This window comes from Rattus norvegicus, chromosome 4, assembly GCF_036323735.1.
Source record: "Rattus norvegicus strain BN/NHsdMcwi chromosome 4, GRCr8, whole genome shotgun sequence".
NCBI classification, from domain to species: Eukaryota; Metazoa; Chordata; class Mammalia; order Rodentia; family Muridae; genus Rattus; species Rattus norvegicus.
Genome location: NC_086022.1, coordinates 33588814 through 33615922, shown reverse-complemented (window position 1 = coordinate 33615922; position 27109 = coordinate 33588814). Strand labels below are relative to the sequence as shown.

General features: G+C 42.8%; 1 protein-coding gene and 1 long non-coding RNA gene across 2 annotated transcripts in view; one reads left to right on the top strand and one right to left on the bottom strand.

The window, feature by feature from the left end:
• Window positions 1–2118, bottom strand: part of Casd1 (CAS1 domain containing 1) — a 92017-nt gene extending 89899 nt beyond the window's left edge. The window contains exon 1 of the mRNA NM_001402046.1: window positions 1728–2118. Within this exon, the coding sequence (NP_001388975.1) occupies window positions 1728–1860 (133 nt within the window). The 5' untranslated portion in view covers window positions 1861–2118. The remainder of the gene's footprint in view (window positions 1–1727) is intronic.
• Window positions 2119–15809: 13691 nt separating this feature from the next.
• Window positions 15810–17743, top strand: LOC102552043 (uncharacterized). Its single transcript, XR_353108.5, has 2 exons — window positions 15810–16817; window positions 17621–17743. It is a non-coding gene; the product is annotated as an uncharacterized LOC102552043 (long non-coding RNA).
• The last annotated feature ends 9366 nt before the right edge of the window (window positions 17744–27109 follow it).

The following is a 27109-nucleotide window of genomic DNA, read 5'->3' as shown; positions in this document are numbered from 1 at the left end:
ACGGCTGAAATGTTCCTGGTAAGATGTCTAGTTTTCCCTGCACAGCCTCTGGTGCACGTTCTTGATATTCAATCTGGGCAAGTCCCCACGGCAGGTGCACTGCTTCATACTCAAGGCACTGAAGTACCTCTGGAAACTCATGACTCCCTTCTGGAGGAGACTTTACAACCCGAGACTGCTACACTGACTCATAAGGCCCCATCTGACATTCTATTTTCCCCGGATGATGACAGACCTTGGCAAGATGCACAATATAAATTTAAAAATTAGTATTCCAAACTTAGCAAAAGACAGCAAGCACAATAAAAAGACAAGTAGGCAGGGCAGATGTTTACATTTGGGACAACAACGTTGCAGTTATAAACTTTAGCTCCACTGACATCACAAACCTCAAGTTGAGTTAGATGACAGTCATCTCATATCAAACTAGCATAAAAAGATTAATCACATTAAAAGAAACATGTTTTCCTAGTTATCAAAAGTCGTTGCATCAGTACTGCTAATTGTATTGTAAATATGAAAATGTAGGCTTTCTTGCTGGCAGCTGTAGAAGTTAACGCTCTGATAGGTCATCTGCTATGAATCTATAGAGGACTGGAGAATTGCCACAACGATATAAGGACTCTATCTTTTTAGTTCAATTTAGTAATTTGTAAGATAATATATTTGTAAGATACAGTTATGATACTAAAGTGTAATGTCTGGAAAACTCCAGAGTAGGCAGAAAGCATCGAGTTTGACCAAAATGGCCTCCACTTTGAGAGACCACGTGAAATGGGAAGACAGCTCAAATTCTAGTACTCTGGTGACTGGGTTGTCCAGTATAAATGTGCCCAGTGCTAATGTGTACGAGGCTATCACATTTGACTATCTCACAGTCACCAAGAGCTGTCCATATAATGACTTTGATGGTACCAAAGGTCAAAGTCAAATGATCCTACCATTATAATTTTCTTCCTACTGTCAGTGGCTGACTGTCCTCGTGGCATTTTTTCGTAAAATCAAAAAGGGGATCAATCAAAAAGACAAGCGAATATGCCTAGATAACTGGATAATTCCTTCTGAGGCGAGGTTATGGTTCCTTTCCAGCATCCCACCAGTATCTAAACCCATATTGAAGGCCAGCTTTCAAAAGGCTTATTACATGCTTCGCCCGCCCAACTCCTTAACTTAAGAAGCAAACAAAACCAAAACCCTTGCCTCAGTGCCTTTATTTTCAAAAGTGTGCAACCCAAACTCTTGAAAAGTGTTTGAAGGGCTGGTGGCACCTCCTCCAAGGGAGGGAGGTGGGCAATGGGCATCTTAAGCCAGACTGGCCCTTCTGGCAAAGGCTAACAGGGCGCCCAAGCCGCTGTCCAACCGTTGGGCCCTTAAGTGGCAGGGCAAGAGGCTGACCCCTTGGGCGCGCAATGTGCGACCCCAGCGTCCCGGAGGCGGTGCCGCGGGCAGCCCCCCGGAGAGCCTCTGGTCCGACCTCCTGCACGGGAGCGAGGGCCGGGCACGGCTCCAGAGCCCTGCTTCAGCAGGAGGTGGACCCGAGGGCGGGAGGCTGGGGGCTGAGGGCCGCACGGCCCAGCCCGCTGGGGTCGGTCGCGGCACGTGGGGCGCCGCGGGGCCGCGGGAGGCCACGGGCGCGTGGGCGTGCTGCGGCGGGGGGCGGCCTCCCGCGCTCGGGGCCGCGGCGCCGCCTCCCCCGGCCGGCCCGGGCAGGGGGAGGGCCCGCTCACCTCGGTAGTGGCGGGACGCGAGGTGGCACGCGGCGAGCAGCAGCACGGCCACCAGCGCCAGCACCTTGGCGCTCCTCACGCTGAAGTAGTGGTTGATCTCCCGCTTGCCCAGGTTGTAGGCCAGAGCCGCCATCTTGGTTCCTCCATGACAACAGTGCGCGGCGGAGCGGGGAAGGGGCGCCGCGCAGGGGCAGCACTGGGGCGGCCGGCGCAGTAGCCAGCCGAGGAGCAGCCGCCAGCTCCCTTGCCCGTCGCCCGCACCGTCGGCCGAGGAGCCAGAGCCTGCGGCCTCGGTGCCGCCGGCCTTCCCCGTGCCCACGTCGGCCTCCCCCAAACCCCGCCGCCGTTGCTCCGCCGTGCCGGTGCCCCAGGCGCCCTGGCCGCCTGTCTCCTCCCCTTCCTCCTCCCTGGTAGCCTCCTGCCTTAATAGCGGCTGCGCCTGTGACGGGGGTCCGGATGCCCGGGGCTCCGGGGTCACTGGGCCCAGACGGGCCTCCGGGGTCACCGGGTCACAGGCGGCGGCGGACGGCGACGGCTGCACAGGCATTGGGGCTGTGGGCAGAGGGCCACGGCCTGCAGTCCAGCCCAGATGCCAGCTCTGGGGCTATGTCCAGGTGGACTGGCTGCTACCTGAGCGCAGGTTGGGGCAATAGAAGTACTGTTCCGGAAGAAAGTACACTCCCTGCTTCCCTATCACACCCTTTCTGAACTTTCTTAAAAGAGAGGCCACCCACGACTTATCTGGCAACTTCCTCTGCACCTGAGATGCTGGACAGGCGTTTGGGTGGCTGTAAATCCCAACACTCAACCCAAGAATAGGGCCCACGTCCACCCTTTACTATTCAACTGTCTAATGTCCTGTTTGTCCAGTTGCAGTGGGTGTAGATACATTCAGTACAGCGTATAAAGTACCTGACAGAGGCCTTAGTGTGAATGTCAGTATAAGAGCCCCACTTCTTTATGTTTACATAAAGGCTCTGTTGACACTAAGACTGGCCAGGGTAGCAAACTGGTTGCCTATGGGCTGTCCTGGCTCTTAAAACTTAGTTAATGTTTTGTGATTATCAATAGAACCAGTACTCTGTGTGTCCTTTGTAAAGGACTGTTATCCCCTTTGATCTTGAGACGCCTTGCGGACCAGAATGGCTATTGACATTGTGGTTAGAAGAGTCATGGTTGAGCTGGAGGTGTTTGCAAGCGTTCTTTACAACTTCCACTCTTGTGCTTCTAGGCCCTTCTCAACATTCTAGAATGTTAGCGAGAAGGGACTTAGAGATCCTGTCGAATCATCCCCGTCCTCTCTACTAAAGGATTTTTTAAAATTATATTTCCAGGCACGAGCGTCATATCATGAAAGATCCTTGTCGCTTAAATGAAATCACATACATCACTGTCATAGATATAATGCTAATAAGCAATAACGTTAAATAAGTGTACAAACACTTAGGCACTGTTCCCTGCAAATGGTCGCTTAATTTTGGCTCTTTCTGATCTGAGGCTGATCACATGCTGGCAGAATTGAATCAGATACAGCAACAACCAGATAACTGAGCTCACAATATGTGGCTTGCCAATCATACCCTAGGCACATTCTATGATGTCATCAGCAGCAAATTAGAATTTCTGATCCACCTTCAATAACCAGTATTAACCTACAGGGTTGACATAACGCTTGGCAAAAATAAAGAAGCCTGGCGTCATACTTGTGATTTCTAGAAGGCTTTTGGAGATACTGGGAAAATCTGGGAACCGAATTTGTCCCTTCCTCCATTTTAAAGCTACCCCTCTAGCTATTCCTATGTTTCCTGGTAGATATTGCCACATAAGATGGCCCTTTCTTGTGTCATCTATAAATGGTCCCTCTCTCCTAGCTGCTGGCCTTTCCACTGATAAATGTCCCTTTTAAATTAAAACCACCACTGGGTTCTATGTTCTTTTAGAAAGAGTAGTTGAAATTTTCAGTTGCTTGGTTTCCATCCTGTTCTGAAGAACTAAATGGTTCTTTGCCAGTGCTATGAGGAAGGATTTCTTGTTAAATCCAAAGGACACTTTCCTTACTTCCTTCCTTCCTCCCTCCCTCCCTCCCTCCCTCCCTTTCTAGCTTCAAATGCTATTGAGTATCATATTTGGTATTTATCCATCAAGTTTTCTTCCTTCCCTAGACCTACTTTTTTGCCCCTTCTTCAGAGCACTGGCCAGGTGCCAGTTGTCAGGCTGCTTCTGGTGATGACTGTGGACCCATCCTCACCGTCAGTTGGGTTCCCCATCCTCTTTAAGGGATCAGTTACCCTCTATTCACAGATATACACACAAGACTGTGTTGGGTCATATTCCTGTGTTTATCTTGTCCCTATAGAGCTGTCCTCTGCTTAGGATAGCTTTTCATTAGCTAATTGTTGGCATTTCTGATGTCGAATCATCCCTGGTCTTCTACTATCTACGTTTAACCTACAAACCTCATATACGGGATCAACCAAGCCAATGTCGACCCTGTCTTTAGTCTCTTCTAAATAGTTCATGAATCTGTTGCCCCTCCCCATCTCCTAGATGTTGCTTGGGTGAAATGTGCTTTTCTTGCTGAATGCTAAAATCATGAGATTAATAGTCTCCTGCTTATTTGTTTAACTCTAACATATCTAGAATGTTTAATTAATAGCTAGTTACTTCTTTTCTAATAACATTAAGGAGGGGGGAGAAGAAGAGAGATTATGGGGGAAGGGCATCTGATGTTTCTTTCTCCTATAAATTACTTTAAAACAAGTTTCTCTCTCTCTCTCTCTCTCTCTTTCTCTCTCTTCCTCCCTCTCCCCCCCTCCCTCTCCCTTACTCCTTACTCTATCACATGGGCTTTTCTCTTTAACAATCAGACTCCTGAGAGGAGCACACCATGGCTGTTCTCTTGTGTGGACTGCTTATTGCTTTTGCGGGTGAAGAGTAGACAGGATCTCAGCACACAGTACCAGCTGCATTGACTTGTTATGCTACCCCCTCAGCTTCCCAGAGGCAAGGGTTATGAGCATGAACCACCACACCTGGTTTCACATGTTTAAATAGAGAAATGAGGAAAATGGAACTGTGCCTACTGTTTAAGTAAACATTTCTTAAAATGTCAGCCAAGGTGCTGGAGAGATGGTTCGGCAGTTAGGAGTGCTTGCTCCTCTTCAAGAAAACTACAAGCTAGTTTCCAGTAGCTATGTCACAACCTTCTTTACTCCAGCTCCAGAGAGTCCAACACTCTCCCCTGGCCTCTGTGAACATGTAAGAACACGCAGACACATACGAATGAATGTTTTAAAAAGGAATATCTGTATATATAATGTAACATATGTTTTATATCATACATGTATTTATATATAATGATTACTTAAGAAATCAGAAATAATGAAATTATCAAAACTATTTGAAATAAGAATTTATATCTACTCATTGCTAAGGATGGATCCTAAGTAAATGTGAAGTGCTTTATATGATATTCCTCTACTGATATGAGGTCATAAAAATCAAGACATTTAGAAGCTGAGTGTCTAAAACATGCACAGATTTCCTACTCTTTGAGCATGCAAGAATGCTTCAAATCGTATATTCATGTGAGAACATTGGTTGGACCATACATAATTTATAGGTATATGTGTACAAGTTGATGCAAGCTCAACTCTTTAACTGACATGCGTACACTGTCTGGGAAAATGGACTTAATTATGAATCACCATGTGTGTTCTCTCTGCCTTCCCCAAAGCTCGTTCTTCTCTTCAGAACCCACCCTCAGATTAAGTTCCAGCCTTTATTGGCCCACATTTCCACTTCCTCTCTCTCTTCTCCTTCCTAGTGACTTTCTTCTCCTTCTCTTCTCTTTCTTTAATTGCTACAAAAACCATTTGCCATGGCTGATATTGTCACTTCCCTGCTTTAAAACCTGGGTGGCTCTTCAGGGAACAACATGATTTCCAACCTTCTAACATGTTTACGATAGTCTGTGATCAAACTCTAGCTGGTAGTTTTCTAGTTATGCTAAACTGGAACTAGCAACAGGACCTGTCTGTGGCATTTCTTTTTCTGTTCCTCTTAAATTTAAATGTGAAATGCCCTGCCTAGGCTCATGTACTTGAGCACTCGGTCAAAACTGAAAGTGCTGCTTTAGCAAGTTGTAAGTCTTGTAGACAGAGGCTTAGCTGTTCCACCTAGCACTGTAGAAGGATTGTAGGTTATCTTCATTTTAGATTCAGCCATTACTTCATGATCCTCAGTGATGTGGTCCAGCAGTCTCACAGCCCTGCTGCCACTGCCTGCCCTGTCATATTGCACTACCTCCCCTGAACCATGAGCCAAAAGAAATACTTAAGAATATGGTCACAGTGATGAGTAAAAATAGTAACTAATTCAACAACCCTGGCTTGAACTATTTCTTTTTCTTCCCACCAATATATTAATTGTACTTATTTAAAATCTCTCTCTCTCTCTCTTGAAGATTTTGCTTCTTCCATTCAACTGTCCTGTGCTCCTAAGGGAGTATAGATCTTTCCCTCTCCAGATCCCTCATGGCACATTCTTCATGTCTGTGATTCATGTCTGTGTGACCATTCTGCAGAAAGGCCAAGCCAATAAGAACACCCACCTCCCTGGCCCGCTGTACTGTAGGCATGGAGACACCATCAGTTCTCTTTGGAGTGAGAACTATCCAGTGCACCTGTCAATCACCCAGTTATTGTGTTCATCTCCTTTACCACTTCCTTTGCTTGATTTCATATGGTAGAGCACAAAAAATTAGTCCTTTCATGTCATTTTAAGGGGAAACATGTAAAAGACTCAATGATAGATGAACATGAGATGAACATCGAGAATCATGAGAGTCGTGACAACTTCTGTGTGTGGTCTTCAGGGAATGCAGCTATAGGAAGGACTATTATGTGATGAACTGGGGAAAAGTCCTTACAATATTGCTTTTAAAAATTGATGCTTACACATAGGCATATTGAAAGTTAAAGGTGAAAACACCCAGAACATGATAAAGATTTATGTGTGAAATTCTGTCTCAAGTTACCATCCTTTTCCCACCCAGGACAGAAGTCCACAAAGGATATCCACTCTGTTCCCAGCTTGCAGCCATTCTTTTAGGCACAATCAGCAATTTCTCCCACCAGTGAGTCCATTTTGTTTGTTTGGTTTACAAACTGGAAAGGAAGACATGGTGCTCTGACAGTCACTATGCCCCGAATGTCCCTCATAGACTAGGAAACATTTGCTCTATGGAGTAATAAGTTCGAATAGCTGGAAATATACAGTTCACTCCTTCTAAAAGTCACACTGTCCTTCGGAGAAGGTGAATGTGACTATCTCACATTGTTTCTAAGGTAGCAGACTGTAGCCATTGATTGGATCAGAGCATGGCAACTGAAATCTGGAAAAGAAAATTTTAAATGATTTGCCTGCCTTCCCAGCCTCTTGGCCAAATGGCAGTAGCACTTTCGTTGAGCAGGTTAAGGACAGGCAGTGGTGGTTAATTGAGTTATACTTGTTGCAGCTGAAATATCCAAACTGCGCTAGGCCTCAGGTAAGTCTAATGCTGTTAGGTGCTTTCTGCTCTTCACTGTATAATAGAATACCAGCAAATGTCTGTAAACAAATTAGGATTGCTTTTTGAGTGGGGCCATATAGCTCACAGGGACATGCGAAATGTATTTGGTAATGTCTGTAAAGCACTTGAAATGTTTTTTTTTCCTTCCTTTAGCCACTTTTTCCTCAGGGATACTTTGCCTCCCATACTTCTAATTCCAACTCGTGCATTGATAAAGAATCATTGTCTACTCAACACTTAGTGGGTTGCCCAAGATGACTCACAAAGCTTTTTACGACGCATCCAGAATTCATGATTCCATTTCTCACCGTGCAGATCTGCCTTCCTGACTTGTGACATTTAGATAACACTTTTAGCTTACAGGAGTGGCAGTTATAACTTTGTGGTCCTTAGGGAAAAACTTTTACTACGGGGGTAGAAGAATGTAGTAAAACAGAGCGTAGGTTTTTGAAAGAACATTTGGTACCTGACACCTGGCACTCACATTTATGAGCTAAACGATCTGGCAAATCACTTTACCTCCTGGACTCCAGCTCTCTCACCTGTAAAGTGAAGACAATGGCACCCGCCACTCAAGGCTGTTTGTATGTCTCAGGGAGTAATGTATAGTTCTTGACAAGTTAATGATGCCCAATGAAGCCTCCTCCTTCCTTCAAAATTCATTGCAATTAGTCAACTTGAAAGCAATTGTTCTTAAATCTTCCCTCTGTCTATGCAGGCCAACTCAGAGATTGACTGATATTATTTAAAAAATAGCCAAATCAAACACACATATGTTTACTTAAATCATTAAATAGTCCTTGACTTAACCTTTCAAAAAAAATCAAAAAACAAAAAACAATCCAATATTAATGTTCTCACCTTTTGATAATTCACTAAGCATCTTATTTCTCAGTTTTAAGTACTTTTGCTTAACAATCTAAACTCTTGAAAGTATGTTGTGTGCAAGTGCATGTGTGTGTGCTTGAGTGCTGGAGTTTGAATCTGGGCCTTCTGCATACCAGACAAAGTTTCTAGCATTAGACTGTGCCCCACTCCATAAGGAACTGTTCTGTGCGTGGGCAGACTGAGATTCAGTCTCAATATATTTTGGCCGGTTGTTTACATAGTTCAACAAGAGGTTCTAACTAATGAGATGTGCTTCCTTAAGTCAGTATTGATTCACTACAGAGGCCAAACAATTAAATTCTGCCAGGTAATTTCATTAGAGAATATTGGATTGGTGATTTAAATGTCTCTATTGTTTTTCCATCTATCCAAAGCCCAGGAAAGCAAGCCCACAAATCTACCCACCAAGATTTTGCCTTCATTACTTTTGGATTCTGGAAAATTCCTCTTTCCCTTGAAGTATTCAAACAAGTGAAAGTACTCAGCTGACCACCAAATGATGTTGATTCTCACTGTGAGATTTTACCTATGAAATTCTCAGGTGACATTGGTAGGTACTGTCCTAAATGATACTCTGGTTAAATGTCATTTAATCTCAAATGTGACTCCAGGTACTATCTTCTAAATTTCTTTTTTTCTTTTTGGTGTGAATTATATAATTTTGGAAGTTTTTATTACCTTTTTATCGTGTGTTTGTGTGTGTGTGTGTGTGTGTGTCTGTCTGTCTGTCTGTCTGTCTGTCTATATGCATGCATACATGCCACAATGCACATGGGAACATCACAGAACAACTTGGAGAAGTCAGTCCTCTTTTCATGTTGTATGAGTCAAGGGCATTGGATGCTTTGCAGTTAGTGGATTTACCTGTTGAGCCATCCTGCCATTATCTATATCGATATCTAAACATCTATAATTATGCAACAGATTTACTCATCTATTTCTGTATAAATATCTCCACCATCACAACTGGACACAGTAAATATTCTCTTTGAGAGAGAAGCACATGAGTTTGATTGCATTTCTCTGGGAATAAGAATGCACTATGGATGTTGAAGTCCGCCAAAGATCCTCAGATGGCTTTTAATGCCATCAATAATGGTAGGCTCTGACATATGCAGGCGAAGACTATTTTATGAATGAAAAATGTCCTATAATTTGACTACTCTTGGTCAATGCACACCGCCACGTGGAAATTTTTTTTTAATATCTAGTACAAATTTCTGGGCCTCACTTCTTCTTTCAGGTAAAAACCCAAGCTTTCCAGATTCTTCAGTTACCCTATTAAAAAAATCTTAAAATACTCAAAATTAATTTTCTTAACTTAGAATATTATTGTAGAAAAGCAAAATCAAAAGACTCACCAGAGTACCTTAGCTCACTTCTAACCAAGTACGCATAAGAAACAAACGTGTTATCAGAATGACCATTAATATTTTAAGGGGAAAAAAGTACAGAAAAAAGAAGTCACGGGTCTTTCAGGGATGGGAGGGTTACTTTTTTTTTCTTTAACAACTTGATGGAAGCTTGACAAAGTCAGCACCAGACAGAAGCCTGTTGAAAGGGATATGGAATTTTGTCATGTAGAACGAAGATGTAAAATACAAAAGAATAGCATTGACTCCCCTTCCCCAACAGTTCAAGATTTGATATGTAGAAAATCACTTTCTAGTTTCAGGTTTCTACAGTAGTAGTAGTAGTAGAGTAATGGGTCCATGTATTCTCAGACTTCACTCTTAGATTAACTCATGAATAAGCAAAAAAAAAAAAAATTGCCAAACTTTGAATGTATTTCTTCGTTTCTTTTCCAACTCATTATCTGCAGTAGAAGAAAGTATTCTTCTTTTGCACATCTATAAACTTCTATGTCTATTAGGCCTTGCATTACACAGTCTTTCTAAAATACATGTTAGAAAACCCAGAGCTTTTACTTCAATATAACCCCCTACCTTTGTGACAGTGTCTTCCTGTGTGTTCCAGGCCTCAAACTTGGACTCTGCCTATTTCATCATCCCAGAGCTGGAGTTACTTTGAGCACCACCATGCCTGGGTATCTTCATTCCATGGAATTTAAAAACACACTTTGTGCTTTGTACCAATAGATGTACTTTCCTTTTTCTAAGATTTATTTGTGTGTGCGTGCATGCATACGTGCGTGCATGTATATGTGTAGTATATGCACATGATTTCACATGCCCTTGGAGATCAGAAAAGAATATTGGGCCCCCTGGAACAGGAATTACAATGGTTTGAACCACCAGGCATGGATACTGGGAACCAAAACCAGGTAGGCCCTCTGCAAGAGCAGTCTGCTTTTCAGAGCGATGCCATCCTTTCAGCCCCTTGTTTGTACTTTGCTACCATGGCATTAATACAGCCTTTGGTCATGAATGCAGATGATAGCTTTAGGCCAAATCAGTTTCTGTTGCAGAGAAAAAAACCTTGAGTTCAAGAAATATCTTTTCCATACAGTCTGCAAATTCAGTGAAACCCATAAAGAAACACACAATTCCTTTGAGTCAGAAACATCCATTTTTCAAATGTTTGCAAAGAAAATACAATAATTAATATGTTCAATTACCAACAAAAGACAAAATAAATTTTGAAATTTGCTGTTGAGCAAATTAAAAAAATTTTTTTTTGCCTAAAAATTACCCAGTGTTCAGGTTCTTCATTGAATCATTAGGTTGTTGTTCAAAGGTCATTTCCTGGACCATGTGTTCCTCTATGCATCATTAAACTTCCTCAGAACTACCCACCTCCCTCTGTCCTATAGAAAATGGCTATAAATATGTCTACATAATGGTGAGTAGGTAGGTAACCATCTCCCTATAATATTCCCCCCATCCTGTGATTCCCCTTTATACATTAGTAAGCGTATACGCCTTTTTCCTAAAGACAAATGACAACAGAATAATCTGAGCTTTTAGAGCTAAATACAGATGTTGCTTATGTTGGGAAACCTCACCATGGAAAGTCACATGTCAGTACAGTACCATTTGTGTTCCTGTAGCTTAAGGTGAGGCTATAGTTTATATGCTTCAGGTCAGTTTTTGCCTCATTTTTTTCTCTATCAATTTGATTGGATTATTTATTTTAAGTCTTGTCTAAGAATATGAAGCTGTACACCAGTAAGTAACATCACGGCGTCCACCAGAAAAATTTTAAATAGTAATTCCAGATCTAGTTAGAACATCTGGCCAAAGGGATTCCTGTAAAAACAACAGACTGCTAACTTAGCCAAGAAGTTATTATTTAATTTGCAAATTATCAAAATTTACAGAAGACTGTAGCTATTAAACTGGTTCAACTTTAATACAGACAGAAAACCAAGAAAGACTCAATCGATGGTACATATGAGCACACAGCTTGTATAAAACCTGTCCAAAACTAGACTGAATCCCAGTGTGGAGAGGGTGTGTGCTAGGAAGTTCCACACCTAGGAGAGGGGCTGTTATTGGCTGTCCTTAGCATCTGAAAGAGGAATGGGCAGTTTTCTCTTAAAGTTTAGTTCCTTATAGGTCCATCGCACAGATGAAGGCTACATATCCAAGGATATTTTGACAGCACCACTTGATGAGAAAAAGGACAAAAGAGGCATGGGAGGGGTAACCTGAGATTGAGTGAGAAAGGAGGGGGCGGAATCTGGAAATAGTTGTGGAAGGGAAGGTAACTATGACCAAACACATTGTATGAGATTCTTTAAAAGAACTTACAGAAAAGAAGCTGGCTTTCTCTGTGTCTCTCAGTCCTCCGTGATGGTGGCCTAGCCCATCCTCTAGCTTCATTAGCGTCCTCTCTTGATGTCCATACTGTAATTGCTTATCCCAGACCTCACATTCCTCTTGGCTTCCCATTTAGAGGACCCCCCAAGATGAAGTTCTCTTGATGGTCCTCTATCTAACACATTTAGTGTTGTTTCACCAAAGGGACCTGTGAGTCAACCATTTGCTATGTGGAGAAGTGTGTGTGTGACAGTGTTCTGCAGAAACAGGAAGAGGATTTAACCACATCTTAAAGCAGAGAAGATATACAGCTGCTCTCAACTCGAGTTATCAAACAGGCCCAGTCTATAGGAGAGTCAGCATTACCGTGTGAAATCGTGTTTCTCTACATACCCACTTCGGATCTTGAAGTCTTCCCGAGGATTCTTTTTTTTTTTAACATCTCAGTAATTTTGATTTATTTATTTTTTTATTTAATGTGCATTGGAGTTTGCCTGGATGTATGTCTGTGTGAGAGTGTCAGATCTTGGAGTTATCCTGAGCTGGTTGTGTGGCTGCTAAGAGTTGATCCTGAGTCCTGTGGAAGAGCAGTCAGTGCTCTTAACCACTGAGCCATTTCTTCATTCATCCCTACAGATTCTCCAGTTTTAGGTGCCCACTTTATCAACTTCCTAAGAAACTCGTGAACCCATTTACAAATACACTCTTCTTACTGAACCAGTGAGATTACAACTCTTTATAAGGGACTGTTCATCTCCATATGTCAAAGATAGAAAAATATTGAATTTATTTGATTAAAATAAAAGATATTCCACAACTAAAGACAATCACACCTACTGAGAACCTGCTGTCATGCCACAGACTCATCCAAGTTAACAATGGCAGGCCTGTGAAAACCCCCATGGCAGATGGCAAAGAGATGTGGTACTCTAAGGGAACACAAAATATTTTCTTGGCGTGAGTTGAGCTCACAATCAGAAGGACAAGTAAATTAGAAAAGGGCTGAAAAACCAGATTTTTCATCATCTCTCATCCAATAGAAACTGATACCTAGTATCTCCAGGGAGACAATACCCAACATTACACCAACACCATAACACTAGATTCTCAAATACTCTATCACCGAGGAGGAGTTAGTTGTCATCAAGGAGTTGGTTGTTCACATCAGACCCAAACTTACATGACTCTAAAGTTAAGACTGCCCTGGAGCTCTGACATTCCTACCCTCTTCTCACTGAATCCAGACAACACAGGCACATTTGAAGACTCTCAGGTAAGAACTAGAGAAGATGAGAGTTCTCACACAGTACTGGGGGAGAAATGATTCTGGCACTTTAAATATCGCTTTAACTGAGGAACGCAACAGCCAAGAGGACAAGATAGTATGTCACCGTCGAGCATTCCCAAGAAGGATTCTGGAAAAGTCAAATGACTACTGGGTTTATAGCTCAGTTGTAGAGCATGTGGTTGCTACACATACAGCCCCGAGTTCCATCACCACATCAAAACAAGAAAGATGAATAACTTCATAATCAAACAAAAGGAAAAACATAAAGATCTCACTTAACTCGAAGGAAAAGGTGAAATGTTACACGTCCAATGGAGAATTTTTCTAAAAGATTATAAATCAGGAATGTCTAAATAAATGTGTAAATAAAAATAAAACCAATCCCTAAAATGGGCAGGTGGAAAGTTAAAAGCAAACAAACAAACTGCCAGCAGGCTCAGCATCATACAGGATTTGCTTATCCATAGACGTCATTGTGCAACCAGTTAACCACGGTTTACTGTTGTGTGAAATTTTGCAAGGACAGTTATTTGTAGTAATGTTTACTGAGTCACATTTGTTTTCCTATATTGAGCTGGTGTTGCTTTGAGATAGGAAGTAGTAAACCAGATTGGAGAGCTACTTTGGATTAGAAACTACACAGATTGGTAATTTTGTGGATGTAGCAATCATAAAATATGTTTTAAAGATCATTCTTGGCCAAAGTTAGCCAAAGTCTTGGTAGGTTGCTTCATGTGGTCTGGACTTAGATGATGTTGGGGACAATATGGGGAGAGGTGTGAAACATGCCAAGCACTGCATTTCTCTTGGCTGGGTGCTGCCATCCACTCTGTCAGTATGGCTCCCTTCTTCTGCTGTCCACACCACAGCCAATAGTATCATCTCAACTGCTATGCCCCTGGACAGATCTCCTGGTTTCCCCTTCAGAACTGACTGAGAATATACCTCCTGCACTGTGACTCGAAGCTGCTTCTCCCATTAAAAGATTTAGAAGGAACGAAGGGGGATCTTAATGTGGACACTGTTCAGCACTGCTATAAATTTGACATGTGAATATTCCAAGTTTAGAAAATTATTTGAAGAAAATTTAGGAATTAAACTAGTTTTGAGAGTTTTGGAGAAGCTCAAGTACAAATGGATCGAGAACCTCCACATGAAACCAGATACACTGAAACAAATAGAGAAAGTGAGGAAAAGTCTCAAACACATGGGCACAGGGGAAAGTTTTCTGAACAGAACACCAACGACTTATGCTCCAAGATCAACAATAGACAAATGGGACCTCATAAAAAATGCAAAGCTTCTGTAAGGCAAAGGACATTGGGAAAAGATCTTTACCAATCCTACATTAGATAGAGGGCTAATATCCAAAATATACAAAGAACTCAAGAAGTTAGACTCCAGGGGATCAAACAACCCTATTAAAAATGGGGTACAGAGCTAAACAAAGAATTCTCAACTGAGGAATATCGAATGGCCATGAAGCACCTAAAAAAAATGTTCAACGTCCTTAGTCATTAGGGAACTGCAAATCAAAACAAGCCTGAGAGTCCACCTCACACCAGTGAGAATGGCTAAGATCAAAAACTCAGGTGACAGCAGATGCTGGCGAGGATGCGGAGAAAGAGGAACACTCCTCCATTATTGGTGGGATTGCAAGCTGATAAAAACACTCTGGAAATCAGTCTTGTAGTTCCTCAGAAAATTGGACATAGTACTACCTGAGGACCCAGCTATACCACACCCAAAAGGTGCTCCAACATTTAACAATGACACATGCTCCACTATGTTCATAGCAGCCTTATTCATAATAGTCAGAAGCTGGAAAGAACTCAAATGTCTCTCAACAGAGAAATGGATACAGAAAATGTGGTACATCACACAATGGAATACTTCTCAGCTATCAAAAACAATGACTTGATGAAATTCATAAGCAAATGGATGGAACTAGAAAATATCATCCTAAGTGAGGTAACCCAGTCACAAAAGAACACACATGGTATGCACTCACTGATAAGTAGATAGTAGCCCAAAAGCTCAGAATATCCAAGATACAATTCACAGACCACATGAAGCTCAAGAGTGCGGATGCTTCAGTCTTTCTTAGAAAGGGGAACAAAATACTCACAGGAGGAAACATGGAAACCAAGTGTGAAGACAGAATGAAGGAAAGGCCAAACCTAGTCACTGTTGCTGATGCCAAGAAGTACTTGCTGACAAGAGCCTGATCTAGCTGTCTCCTGAGAGGCTCTTCTAGAGCTTGACAAATACAGAGGCAGATGCTCACAGCTAACCATTGAACTGAGCACAGGGTTCCCAATGGAAGAGGTAGAGAAAGGACTAAAGGAGCTGAAGGGGTTTGCAACCCCATAAGAACAACAACAATATTAACCAACCAGACCCCCCCCCCCCAGACCTCCCAGGGACTAAACCACCAACCAAAGAGTACAAAGGAGGGACCCATGGCTCCAGGAGCATATGTAGCAGTGGATGCCTTATCTGGCATCAATGGGAGGGGAAGCCCTAGGTCCTGTGAAGAGTGGACCCCAATGTAGGGGAATGCCAGGGCCAGGAGGCAGGAGGGAGTGGGTGGGTGAGTGGGAGAGCATCCTCATAGAAGTAGGGGGAGTGGGGATGGGATAACAGATTTCTGGAGCAGAAACCTGGAAATGGGACATGTGAAATGTAAATAAAGAAAATATCCAATAGAAGAAAAGGAAAAAAATAAAAGTCAGATTAATTAGGCATCACAGTATAGGTTAAAACATCAAAAACAAAAATGTAATTTGAGAAGTATGAGAGAGACAAACAATGAATTTCTAATTTCAATGATGATGGACAAGCAATTAAAATGGATGTTTACAAACAAAAAAAAAAAGAAAAAGAAAAAAGAGAGAAAGCTTTGGAGATAAGAAACTTTGGAGATTGAGAAGTAATGAAATCCTTAGCCTACAGCCTTCATTCGGCTCCTTTATTCTAGGAACAGAGGCCGGCTACACCCTTGTGGCTGCCTTGCAGGTGATCTTCGACTTCAGGCTAGCTCACTGGGCTTCCTCCCCTTCAGAGAAAATGAAGAGAGAGGAAAAGATGGCGCTGCATGGCCGATGGCGCTGCATGGCCTGAGGAACCCGTACCCAATTCTCTTTTTGGTGCGAGTTGGAGAAATGTCTCCTCAGAGTCACCTGAGCATTTGTTAGTGTCCAAAATCAAATAAAGGCAACTATAGGACAGTCACCCAGAGATCCGGGCCCCCTGCAGGAGGTAGGACAGTCTGTCTCCTAGGTTACCATCTGCTCATGCTTGTACTTGTGGGGCTGCCTCTGCCATGGCAACAGAGGAAGAAGGGGCCTGAAAAGAATGAGGGGAGAGAAAGAGGCAGTACCCCACCTTTCACCTTGGTATGGCAAGGATGCGAGTGTTCCCCAACGCTAACAGACACTTTAGGCTACAGGGAGACGAGCTCACTTCCGGTGTGCCCCACTTAATGAGTAAGGTACACTGGGCATACTATTGGAGATGGGAAATAAGCCAGAAGGAGATCTTCATCTGGAGATTCGTGAAGTCCTCTGAAGAACTAGCAGTGGAGAACATGGCTGCTTCAAGGGAATGTCAAAGATCAGGTGAGTATCCAGTCAAAACAGTCTTTAATATTTTAAAGGAACAGGAAGAGGTGCGAAGGAGAACTTGGGAAAGAAATATCCTGGGAGGGAGGATGGTACTGAATTTTGCTAAGAGACTCAACAGATTTGACTGCTTTTGAGTTACTGTCCAAAGGCAGGGAAGGAAAATCATGTTGTTCAAATATGAAGGCAGTGATGGGGACTATGTAACAATTATTTTGTGCTTGTTCCTCCATAAAGACCAAACTAAAAATAAACTTATGTGGAATTGTCTTGTCCAGTGTTAATTCTATGAAGCAAACAGAGTTATGTGCAGAGAGCAGTAAGAGAGCAGTGTGGCCAGGAGGCTACTCTGGAGAAGTGGGAGGGCATCGTCATGCTAGAGTCATCCTTGGGAAGAGCTGCCCATTCCAAATTGTAGGCCAAGTGCAAGAAGAGGCTCTCTAGACTAAGACTGAGAAGACCCTGAGACCAGATGTGGTTGCCAAGGTGAAGTGTGGGCAGCGATAGATGATGTCTTGGGTGATATGAGCGTAGGCCAGTATCAGTGTCAGAAAGACTTTTAGGCCATGTCTCAAAACATCTTCAGGCATTCCTTGGTCGTTGCATCCTTATAGAGAATTCTGGATTTACTTACCTTACTTTGTTTACTATATAACATAGATTATAAATGCTTAACAATTGTAGCCTCAAACCTAAGAAATTACCAAGAACTCACCTTTGTTTCCTTATGATCTCTTAGACTCTAAACACATAAATAATCAGAAAAAAATTGTTTTATGCTGTTCTGATTTTTATTTCAGGGCTCCATACCCAAGGATTAAACCCTTGCCATCATGAGCGTGTACATACTCAGGGAGATGTGGTAGAGACCTAGAGCTGGAATGAGAAGAGTTCTTCCATGAAAATAAAGCAGAAAGCCTGTGTGTTGTCTCGAAGAGTACATATTAATCACGACGAGAGAAACAACTTCTCTGCTAACACGTGGGCAGTGAATTAGAAGTATTGACGACATGCCGACCAAAAGTTCTCATCTCATAGCTATGGTTTAAAACCCAGGATAGGAAGCCTTTTCTCCTTAGCTTTAAAGTGCGGAGATGGAAATCTTGGTCAGGAGCTGTACTGCTTCTCATTTGAGCACAGCTCTGTAACCACAGTAAGGAATGCAGAGACTGCCAGGGACGTGCGCTGAGCTCCCCAGAACCAATGTTCCCGGTTTCTTCTCTAATATGAATTACAGGCCCCCCCCAGCACAATCCCCACCCCTCTTCTCACTACACTTATGCAAATAGTTGCTCTGAATCCAACATGACACCTTCTAGTTAATCCTGGAACATTAGGTATTGCAGCAGTTGTCTGGTGGAAGAAACAGAAAAAAAATTCTCTTCGCTATGGAAATAACTCCAGAGAGCATGATAAACGGAGGCTTATGAATAGTGTATCCGTTATTGCCGTCGCCATTACGGGAGTATATTTCCTCGGGTTCCTGTGGGAAATTACTTTCTTTGGCACATTCTTGGGAATTATTTCCTGTGTTCTATTAGCTCCCCGGGATGACATCCTAAAATGACAGATGCAGATCTGTCTAGTGTTTCGTTAGAATACTCCGTAGCTGCTTTCAACGTTCCTTGCCTGAATGAATATTATATTCTCTTTGAATATTACCTGAGAACGTGATTCACAGTTTAGTCTTTTTTTTTTTTTAAACCACAATGGCTAAGAAGGAAACCTGTTCTGGAAGGAAAGAAGAGTAATACACCAGCAGGCCAGGCAACCCTTGTTCCCACCCTCACTCTGCCATTCTCGGGGAAAAGTCCTTTGGCTATCGAGTGTGCTCCTCTAACTCACTCTTACACTCCTTTTCTGGTTTATGTGTCTTACGGAACTCCTCCATCGTCAGGCACTGAGTATCAGCTAGGTAACTTAAGGCTCTGGGGGTGAGGCAAAAATTAAGTATAACATTGCAGAAGGGGCTTGCAACACCATAAGAACAACAATGCCAGCCAACCAGAGCTTCCAGGGACTAAACCACTACCCAAAGACTATACGTGGACTGACCCAGGGCTCCAACTGCATATGTAGCAGAGAATAGCCTTGTTGGGGCACCAGTGGAAGGGGAAGTCCTTGGTCCTGTCAAGGTTGGACCCCCAGTGCAGGTGAATGTCAGAGGGGGCAGCCGGTAAGGCCGGTGGATTGGGGGAACACCTGTATGGGAGAGGGACAGGGGTGGGGGGGCTTATGGACAGGAAACCGGGAAAGGGAATAACATTTGAAATGTAAATAAAGAAAAAATCTAATAAAAAATAAATAAAATTAAAAAAAAACATTTTTGGAAAAAAAATATAGCGGCCAGGACTCTGCTGCTCTGCTGGTCACTGCAGTGGGTCAGCCATGGATCTTGTATGTGGAGGCTCGCTGTGTGGAACGGGAATACCCTAAGGGTTGGGGCGAGGTCAAGACAGGCACCTCCAGTTACTCTCCAACTGCTTTCATATTCAGGGCACATTTCTAGAGTCAGTTAGAGCGCTGTGAGTGCAGTGAGCGGAGGCAGCAGCAATGGCTGCCACGTGAGGCCTCTGAGACCAGAGAGGCAGCGCACTTGGGAACTGCTGAGAGATTTTAGGGACCCGACTAGCTAGACACTGAGGCAAGATTAACAGAGTGAGAGTAAAATCCCTATAGCGAAGAAAGAAGAAAGGAGGGGGCTGGGAAGGGGGAGAGGGAGAGAGAAAGGGAGGAAGGGGGAGAGGAAAAAGGCAGGGGGAAAGGGGTAGAGTGAGGGAGGGAGAGAGGGAGGGAGGGAGGGAGGGAGAGAGAGAGAACAATGAACATAGGAAAGATAGAAATCCAAGAAAATTGTTTTTTGTTTGTTTGTTTTGTTCTGTTTTGTTTATTTGTTTTTCTTTTTGTTTTCTTTGCGTACCTCTGACCATACTGAAATGCACTCTGTAGACCAGGCTGGACTCAAATTCAGAGATGGCCGCCTTATGCCTGGAGTGCTGGGATTAAAGGCTTGTGCCACCAGCTCCCAGCAGGGTTTAAACTCAGCCTGTGAAACTTTCTATCCTCTCTCCTCAGCTTCCCAAAGGCCACTGGGTTTGTACACTAAGATTGCAGAAATGGATTTGAGCAGTGACTGACACACCGACCTTTCATACGGTGTGCCGCCACGGAGACAGACGTCATCTCCACAGAGCATAAACAGCAACGGCCATCTCTTCAACATTGGGTTTCAAGGACAGTGAAAGGACTTCTGTGGCTGACACATTTGAGTCAACTTCCACTGGTCTTACCCACCCTGTAGTAAAAACTGAGGCTGTCTCATAGATACTCCAAATATTCACTTAAATTGGAGCATCCTCATGACTACAAACTTAAGAACTCTTAAGTGCCAAGTGTGCATGGTAACGACTCAATAAATACAGCACGATTTCCTCCCGACTGTCAGGAAATCCCATCACCCTTGTTTGGGTTTGTCCTGCGCAGTACAGCTCTTGTTTCCCCCCAGAAACAGTAGGGAGGGCAAGCAATGCTCAGGTAGCACAGGTAACCACGAAACAAATGTATTTACAGTATTTCACCTTGATGACTTTGTAAACTCATTTTCAGATGTTCAAGACATACGGGGAAAATGCACAGGAAGGAAAAAAATCTGCATTATCAAAGCCGGCGAAAGATAATAGCAACTTGCAGAAAGCATGAAAACCTAGAAACTTTAGAGCGAGGCCATGTTCTCTGTGCTGCTGGGTGGGGAGGTGGGGGGGGGGGCAGGGAGGAGGGCATAGTGATTACTGACTTTCTCAACTTTAATGTTTTTCTCACCAAACATGACAATTGACAGAAGGTGGGATGAGAAGCCACAAAAATGGATTTTTCACCCCAATTAGATGTGAACAATATGTTCTCTGTGTGGTGAGTTCCTGTGCATACGGCTGACTAGGATGCCAGCAATTAATGGGGTGCTGTGGTTAACACTGTTCCCTAGAAGCAATGGAAATGTCAAGTCAGACCCTGACTGTGAGTGGGATGTCATCAGGGCCAGGCCAGCAGCTGGCTGTCTTGACACCTCACAGAACCCCGCAAGAAGCCTTTGCTTGGGTGAAATCACCCCTGCAAATGTTCTGGCTCTGAGCACATATAGGTTTGGAACTCCGAAGTCGTTATCAGTTCGGAAGAATAGATGTGGCAGATCCACATAAGTCACGCTCACGAAGTGGATGTCTAAAATGGAATGCTGATTTATTGACTTTTAATTGGAAATACAATTGCCTCACTACCCACTTACTACCTACGTCCAGCTCACTCTTCCTTTAGAGACACGTAAGGTGTCAAAATATCACCTGAAGCTTAATGGATGGACACAGGATCAGAGGAGTTAAATAGATACTCCTAAACTATGAATGTACCTCGAGACAGAGAGTTATGCTGGTACAGAACCTTTGCCTGTGTCTTCCTGGTCACTGTATGTGAAGACTTAATTTAACATCCAGCTCTTCTCCTCTCAGTCTTAAGGAAAAAACCATCATCTTTCATGGGAAGCGTGTAGGAGAGTTTTACTTTTGACGTTTGTTCTAATGAGATATGATTTATAAAATACAGAGTAAGGAACAAGTTTCCTAAGTACGGATTCATAACCATGTAAATAGGCAACAATAAAAGCTATAAGTAACCTCTGGAGGTAAAGAGATGAAGGAAATTGAGTACTACCAATTTTTTTTGAGAGAAGTGAGCTGCCCTCTTTCCACTGATAAAGCTTGAGAAGACTGTCCATTTTTACACAACGGGGGAGGCTTGAAGTCATTCTAGGACTGAGAAAAACCTTGGAGGTAAAGAGATGTCATCGTCGTCGTCGTCATCGTTAACATCACCACCACCATCATCACCATACCTCTTATGACCTAGATGAAATGTTCACAAACAGTACCCATACAGATTCTTATATACCTTAGCAGCAGCAGTGTTTCCCATTTAAAAAAAAAATCAGTGAGTCGGTATCTTGGATTTCACAATATATGGCAGACCAACTGTGTAGGCGAAATCAAACTCTGCTGGGTCTTGTATCTGGCTGACCTTTGTTGTTAGAAAACCCACACTGAACGTGCAGCTTCCCATTTCTCACCTAACATGGCGTGTTTAGTGAGGTGAGACATCTGACAAAGGCCAATGAAGAACGTAGAGGAAAGGACTCGCTGAGGCCTTTCTCATCCGTTTCCACATTTCCCTTCCCCACACAGATCCTAAATTGTCATTGAGCAACTGCCTCTGAGGAGTCCAGTGTGCAAGCATTCTTGGCTATGAATGACACTTGGGTCAGTTGCACTTTGAGGGGTGACCTAGAATAAGTTGAGTCCAAACTGCTCAAATTCATTTCTCTTGTCAAGAAAGAAGGCCCACTCCTTACACTTGAATCAGCAGATTTTAAAGACCGCTATGCCGTCACCCTGATGCTGTTCTCGCCCAGTGCCAAGTGTCTATTTTCAGACAAGTGGCTGGCTGGGCTTTTTTTCGGGAGAACAGGTGACTGAGGGGAGCATTTAGGAAAATGCCTGGTTCAGATGAGGAAGAGTCTGGTCATGAGTTGAATACTCAGGAAGAGCAACAGGGAGGACCTGTATGCCAGAGAGAGCTTGCCCAAATGTAGCAGGAAGAGCATGGGCTCCAAGGCCCTGTGGACTGAATCTCACCTCGTCGCAGCTCCCGTCACCCTTGGGACCACCTCACTGCAGCTTCTTTAGCCAGATGAGAGAAGCAGACATCCAAGTCAGAGAGTTAATGAAAGCAACAAGTGGGAACCTGGGAACCCAGTACCATCACCATGCCCCGTCTGCTGCGGCTCGCCAATACCACCTCCCTTCCTCTTGTCCTGCAATATTTAATTATAATCAGGTGACAACGAAGGCTTCCGGGATAAAAGCTTTCCTTCTGAGTTGATTGAACATTTCCCTTACCTTAATGTGTTTGCCCCGATAAAACCAAAAAAGAGCTCTTTCTCACCCTTTCTGCTGACAGCCCTGCAGGCAATCCTTCCCCCTGAGTCACTTAGTCAACCTTCGATTGCTGTGATCACCCCCATACGAGAGGCAGATTGGTCCAGTTCTTCAATGAGGAGAACATTTCGCTCTCCCTCTGTGGCACTAATGGCCCTACACCCTCGGGGGGAGAGAGAGCTGGGGCTGCCGAGTTATTGGGAAGTTTATCTGTGTAGCTTTGCTCTTTTCTTCTTCTATCCATTTGAGCTCAAGAGACTGCCTTGGTGCTGTTTGTCTTTAATAGTATTTCTCAATTTTCCAGTATTTCCAAGGCGGGGAAAAGCAGACCTATCATTTATTTTTATATTCCCATTTGTCAGATCATTCTAGATGCACACAGTTGAACTTTAGCTTTTCCATGGTTTCATAGTTAAGTGACTATCTTGTACCCCCTAACTCTTTATCTTTTGTATACCTCTGGATACCATACATTCATTTCTATAGTGATTTAACAGGTTTTTTTTTAACCAAGGATAATATAACCTGATTTCACTAAACTTGTCTTTTAAGGGTAAGAACTGTGATTGCCTAAGGGCCCGGAACATTAAATGAGGATCGAAAAACAAGAGTGTAAAATTAGAGAGGTATCTTTTTTTTCCCCCAAAGGAATACAGACATATAATTAAAATTATTTCTAACCTTGTAGACAGAGCCTAGATTTAACTAGACCTAACAACAGTAAGGGACACAATAAAGACATTGTCATCTTGACCAACAGGGAAGATATCCGATATATATTCAAATATAATGTTTTGTACTGCAGAGCCAATTCCTAAACAAAGTATTCAGACAGAATGATTGTGATATAATTGCAGTTAAATCTGAATTGGAAGATGCCAATCATTTGATTTTGATACAAGAGATAATGATTTGCTACAGTTAGTATCCAAACCTCAAAAGAAGTCCTTATTTTTAAGTTGGATTTAACATACAGAAAATTCTGGTAAAGCTTTTCAAGTCTTATTTAATACCTGGGTGACTCCAACTTGAGAAATGCCTTAAATCAGTAACCAGTATTGTAAAGTGACTTTTATGAATTCCTCAGGTGGCAGGCCTGGAGACTCCGGTACCACGTGACTGTCAGTCAAGCCCAGACAAGCTGTAGACAAGTCCTAAGAGAGAGTGGGAGGGAAAGAGGGAAGGGAAGAGAGACAGAGACCTAGAGACCGAGAGACTGAGAGACAGAGACACAGAGGGAGAGAGGAATCCTGAACACATGGGAGTGAGAAAAGGCTACCCACTTGGGATACATTTGCTCTTCGCATGCTATTTCCCATCTCGCTTGCCTCCCATGCGCACCAGTTTCTCGCCCCCCTGCTAATTCTTTCACTGCCAGCATGGCAGAGAAAAACCGCACAGCGATTGGTGCATGTTGGTGAGTACTGCACAGATTGGGACTTTGCGAGCGTTTCTATTTCTGTTCGCTGTGAAAGAGGGCAGGCGGAGCAGGGAGGGCTTCTACAGCTCTAATGGGCCCTTTGGCCAGAAACTGACGGATACCTGCAGGATTCAGAAATTGTTATTTAGGATGACCTTTAAATGTGTTGCATTATAGATAATTAGAGCCTAAATTAGATTTCTGAGAGGCAGTATAGCAAGGTGGCTGAGGAACAAACCCAGGACCAGAATCTTTATTCTCTACCTTTATTAAGCTTGTGCCCAGTAGATGCATATTTTGGGTAGATCCTTTAACCTCTTTCTGCCTGAGTTTCCTTGCTGTCTATTTTATATGATCAACTCGTGGTGGAACCTAGTGTTAATTTTCAAAGTATTAAAATGTGTCAGGCTCATGACAGATGCAATTTAAACGTTTGCTACTATTACTTTGTAGTTAATATTAATCTTGCTTTCTATACGCTGACCCAAAACAGTTGGTATGGGAATGGGTTCCATAGCATCTTGGTCCAATAAGCGTGGAAAACAGTAACTGCGGCGAGCACAGAATGAATGCGTATGGTAAGTATGGGTTGCCGAGCTTTAACAGAGCTCACAGAGAGCACTGTCCAATGCTATACCCACACAAGTCAAGCGCTCTCTCTCTTACAGTGCTGTGGTCAGCAACGCCTGTGACTTCCTTTAATCGTCTCAGCAGCTCTGTGCGCTGCGCGTTATTATCATCTTATGATCATCTCACTTAACTCACGAGCACGTGGAAAAGTCACGTGGAAAATCAGCGAAACTCAAGCCACAAACACATTTTCACATCTGAGTGGGATAGCCTTTAGTGGTTCAGGGGACGTGAACCGTGACTGTACTGTCCCACAAAGACACCGGCAGGAATAGCTGCTACTACTAATAGCTGCGTTTAATTATTTTTTTTTTACTTTTATATCAAACAATGCGTTGAGTCTAGTAATTACTCAGGTGGGAACCACATCAATAAAAGAAGTTAATTAAAAATTTCTTCACAATTATTCTCTCTCTCTCTCTCTCTATATATATATATATATGTATATATATATATATTTACGCACACACAGAAACACACACACACACACACACCACCTTTCAAAAAATTCTACCTCTAACAAAATGGTTGCTCTTTAACTCTAAGGTTAATAATCTGCTAGGTCACATAAAACATAACACTGTAAAATCCTACTGTATTGAATTATTATCCCTCCATGTTTCCTTTATGGGGACAACTGTCAGATGTGTCACATCTACAGAAACTGTTAAGTCTACAAAGAATTTTATACATTCTATGGTTGAATTTTGCTGGTTGAGAATCTTGTTGCGTGACCTCAGCTTTCCTGGAAGTCACCATGAAGCTCAGACTGGCCATGAACTCTTGGAACTTCTCCTGCCTTAGCCTGAGTAATTGTGACCATTTGAAAATTTCATACTTTTTTTTCACCTAAACATACATGTATGTATGTATGTATGTATGTATGTATGTATGTATACATGTATGTATGTATGTTTTTTAAAAGACTAAGTGACGAAATAGAATTTTATATCCACCCAGATGTCTACATTTCTAGTATCTTCACTCCTTAAGAACTCCAGCTTTCATCTGGAATCATTTCTCTTCAGCCAGAAGAATTTCACTCATGATTCCAACAAGACAGTTAGAAAACAAGTTTCTGTAGCTGTACTCACACACACTGCCACTTCTCTCTGTTTTCTTTCAAACATATGGGCGTATTGACTGCGTCTGGAACTGTGTGTGTGGCTGACGCTTTTTCTTTCCGCAATTTGAATTTATGGAGTCCTGTCCTCCACAGTTTCAAATGTGAAATTCAATTTATTTGAATCATCGTCCCTCATCCTTGTGTTTCTAAGCCTGCCTGCTTTCCTGTCTGCTATTAAGATTTTGTCCCTCTACTTTGGCTTTCCGCAGATAGACTATGAAGTATCAGCCCATAGCCTTTTCATATTTATCACACTTGAGATTTAACAAGCCTCTGACCGTATATATTTTTTTCCTTTACCAACTGTTGGAAATTTGGGTCTGTTTTTTCAAGTATTTCTCTTTCCACATTCTTTTACCTCATCCTGGAAATCCAATTATACACGGCCTAAGTCCTGTGACTTCTTAGTGTTTCAAAGGCTTTCTTTGGTTTATTCCAATTTTTTTCGAGGGGGTGCACTTTTGATTGGCAGTTTGGGCACCTTCTCTCCCCCTCTGCCCCTCCCCCTTTATTTTCTTTATTATGGTCTTGCTAGAGAGCTTACATTAGCCTCAAACCTGTGTCCCTTCTGCCTCAGCCTCGTGAGTTCTGACAATACAGGTGGTTCTGCTGTCCATAGCCTTCTATTTCTTTTCTTTTGTGATCAAGTTCATTGGCTGTTTCCAGGTTCATGTCTGTTCTATCACTTCACCAAACCAATGCCTTTCTTTAGCTTCACAGATTTCATGTGTTTGCAGTGTGCACGTGCGCAGGTGTGTGTATATGCCAGCCATCAGTCAAATGTCTTTTACCTAATTTTTGTTAGATAGATCTCACATTGAACCTGGAGCATGCCAATTGGCCTCACCAATTGACCAGAGAGCCCAGGGGTTCCCTGCCTCTTGACACAACACTGGTGCATGTTAGCCTACCTGGCATTTTACATAGGTTCTGGGAATCAGAACTCGTCTCCCCTGTTCAAGTTTTAAAGTTTTTAGTTTCTCTTTAGTAGTTTCTGCATCTCTACTTAGACTTCTTATCATTTTTTTTTTTTTTGGTTACTGACATATTTATCCTTATGTCACTGAGCATAATAGTGTCTTAGTCAGGGTTTCCAGTGCTTCAAAGAGACACCATGGCCAAGGCAACT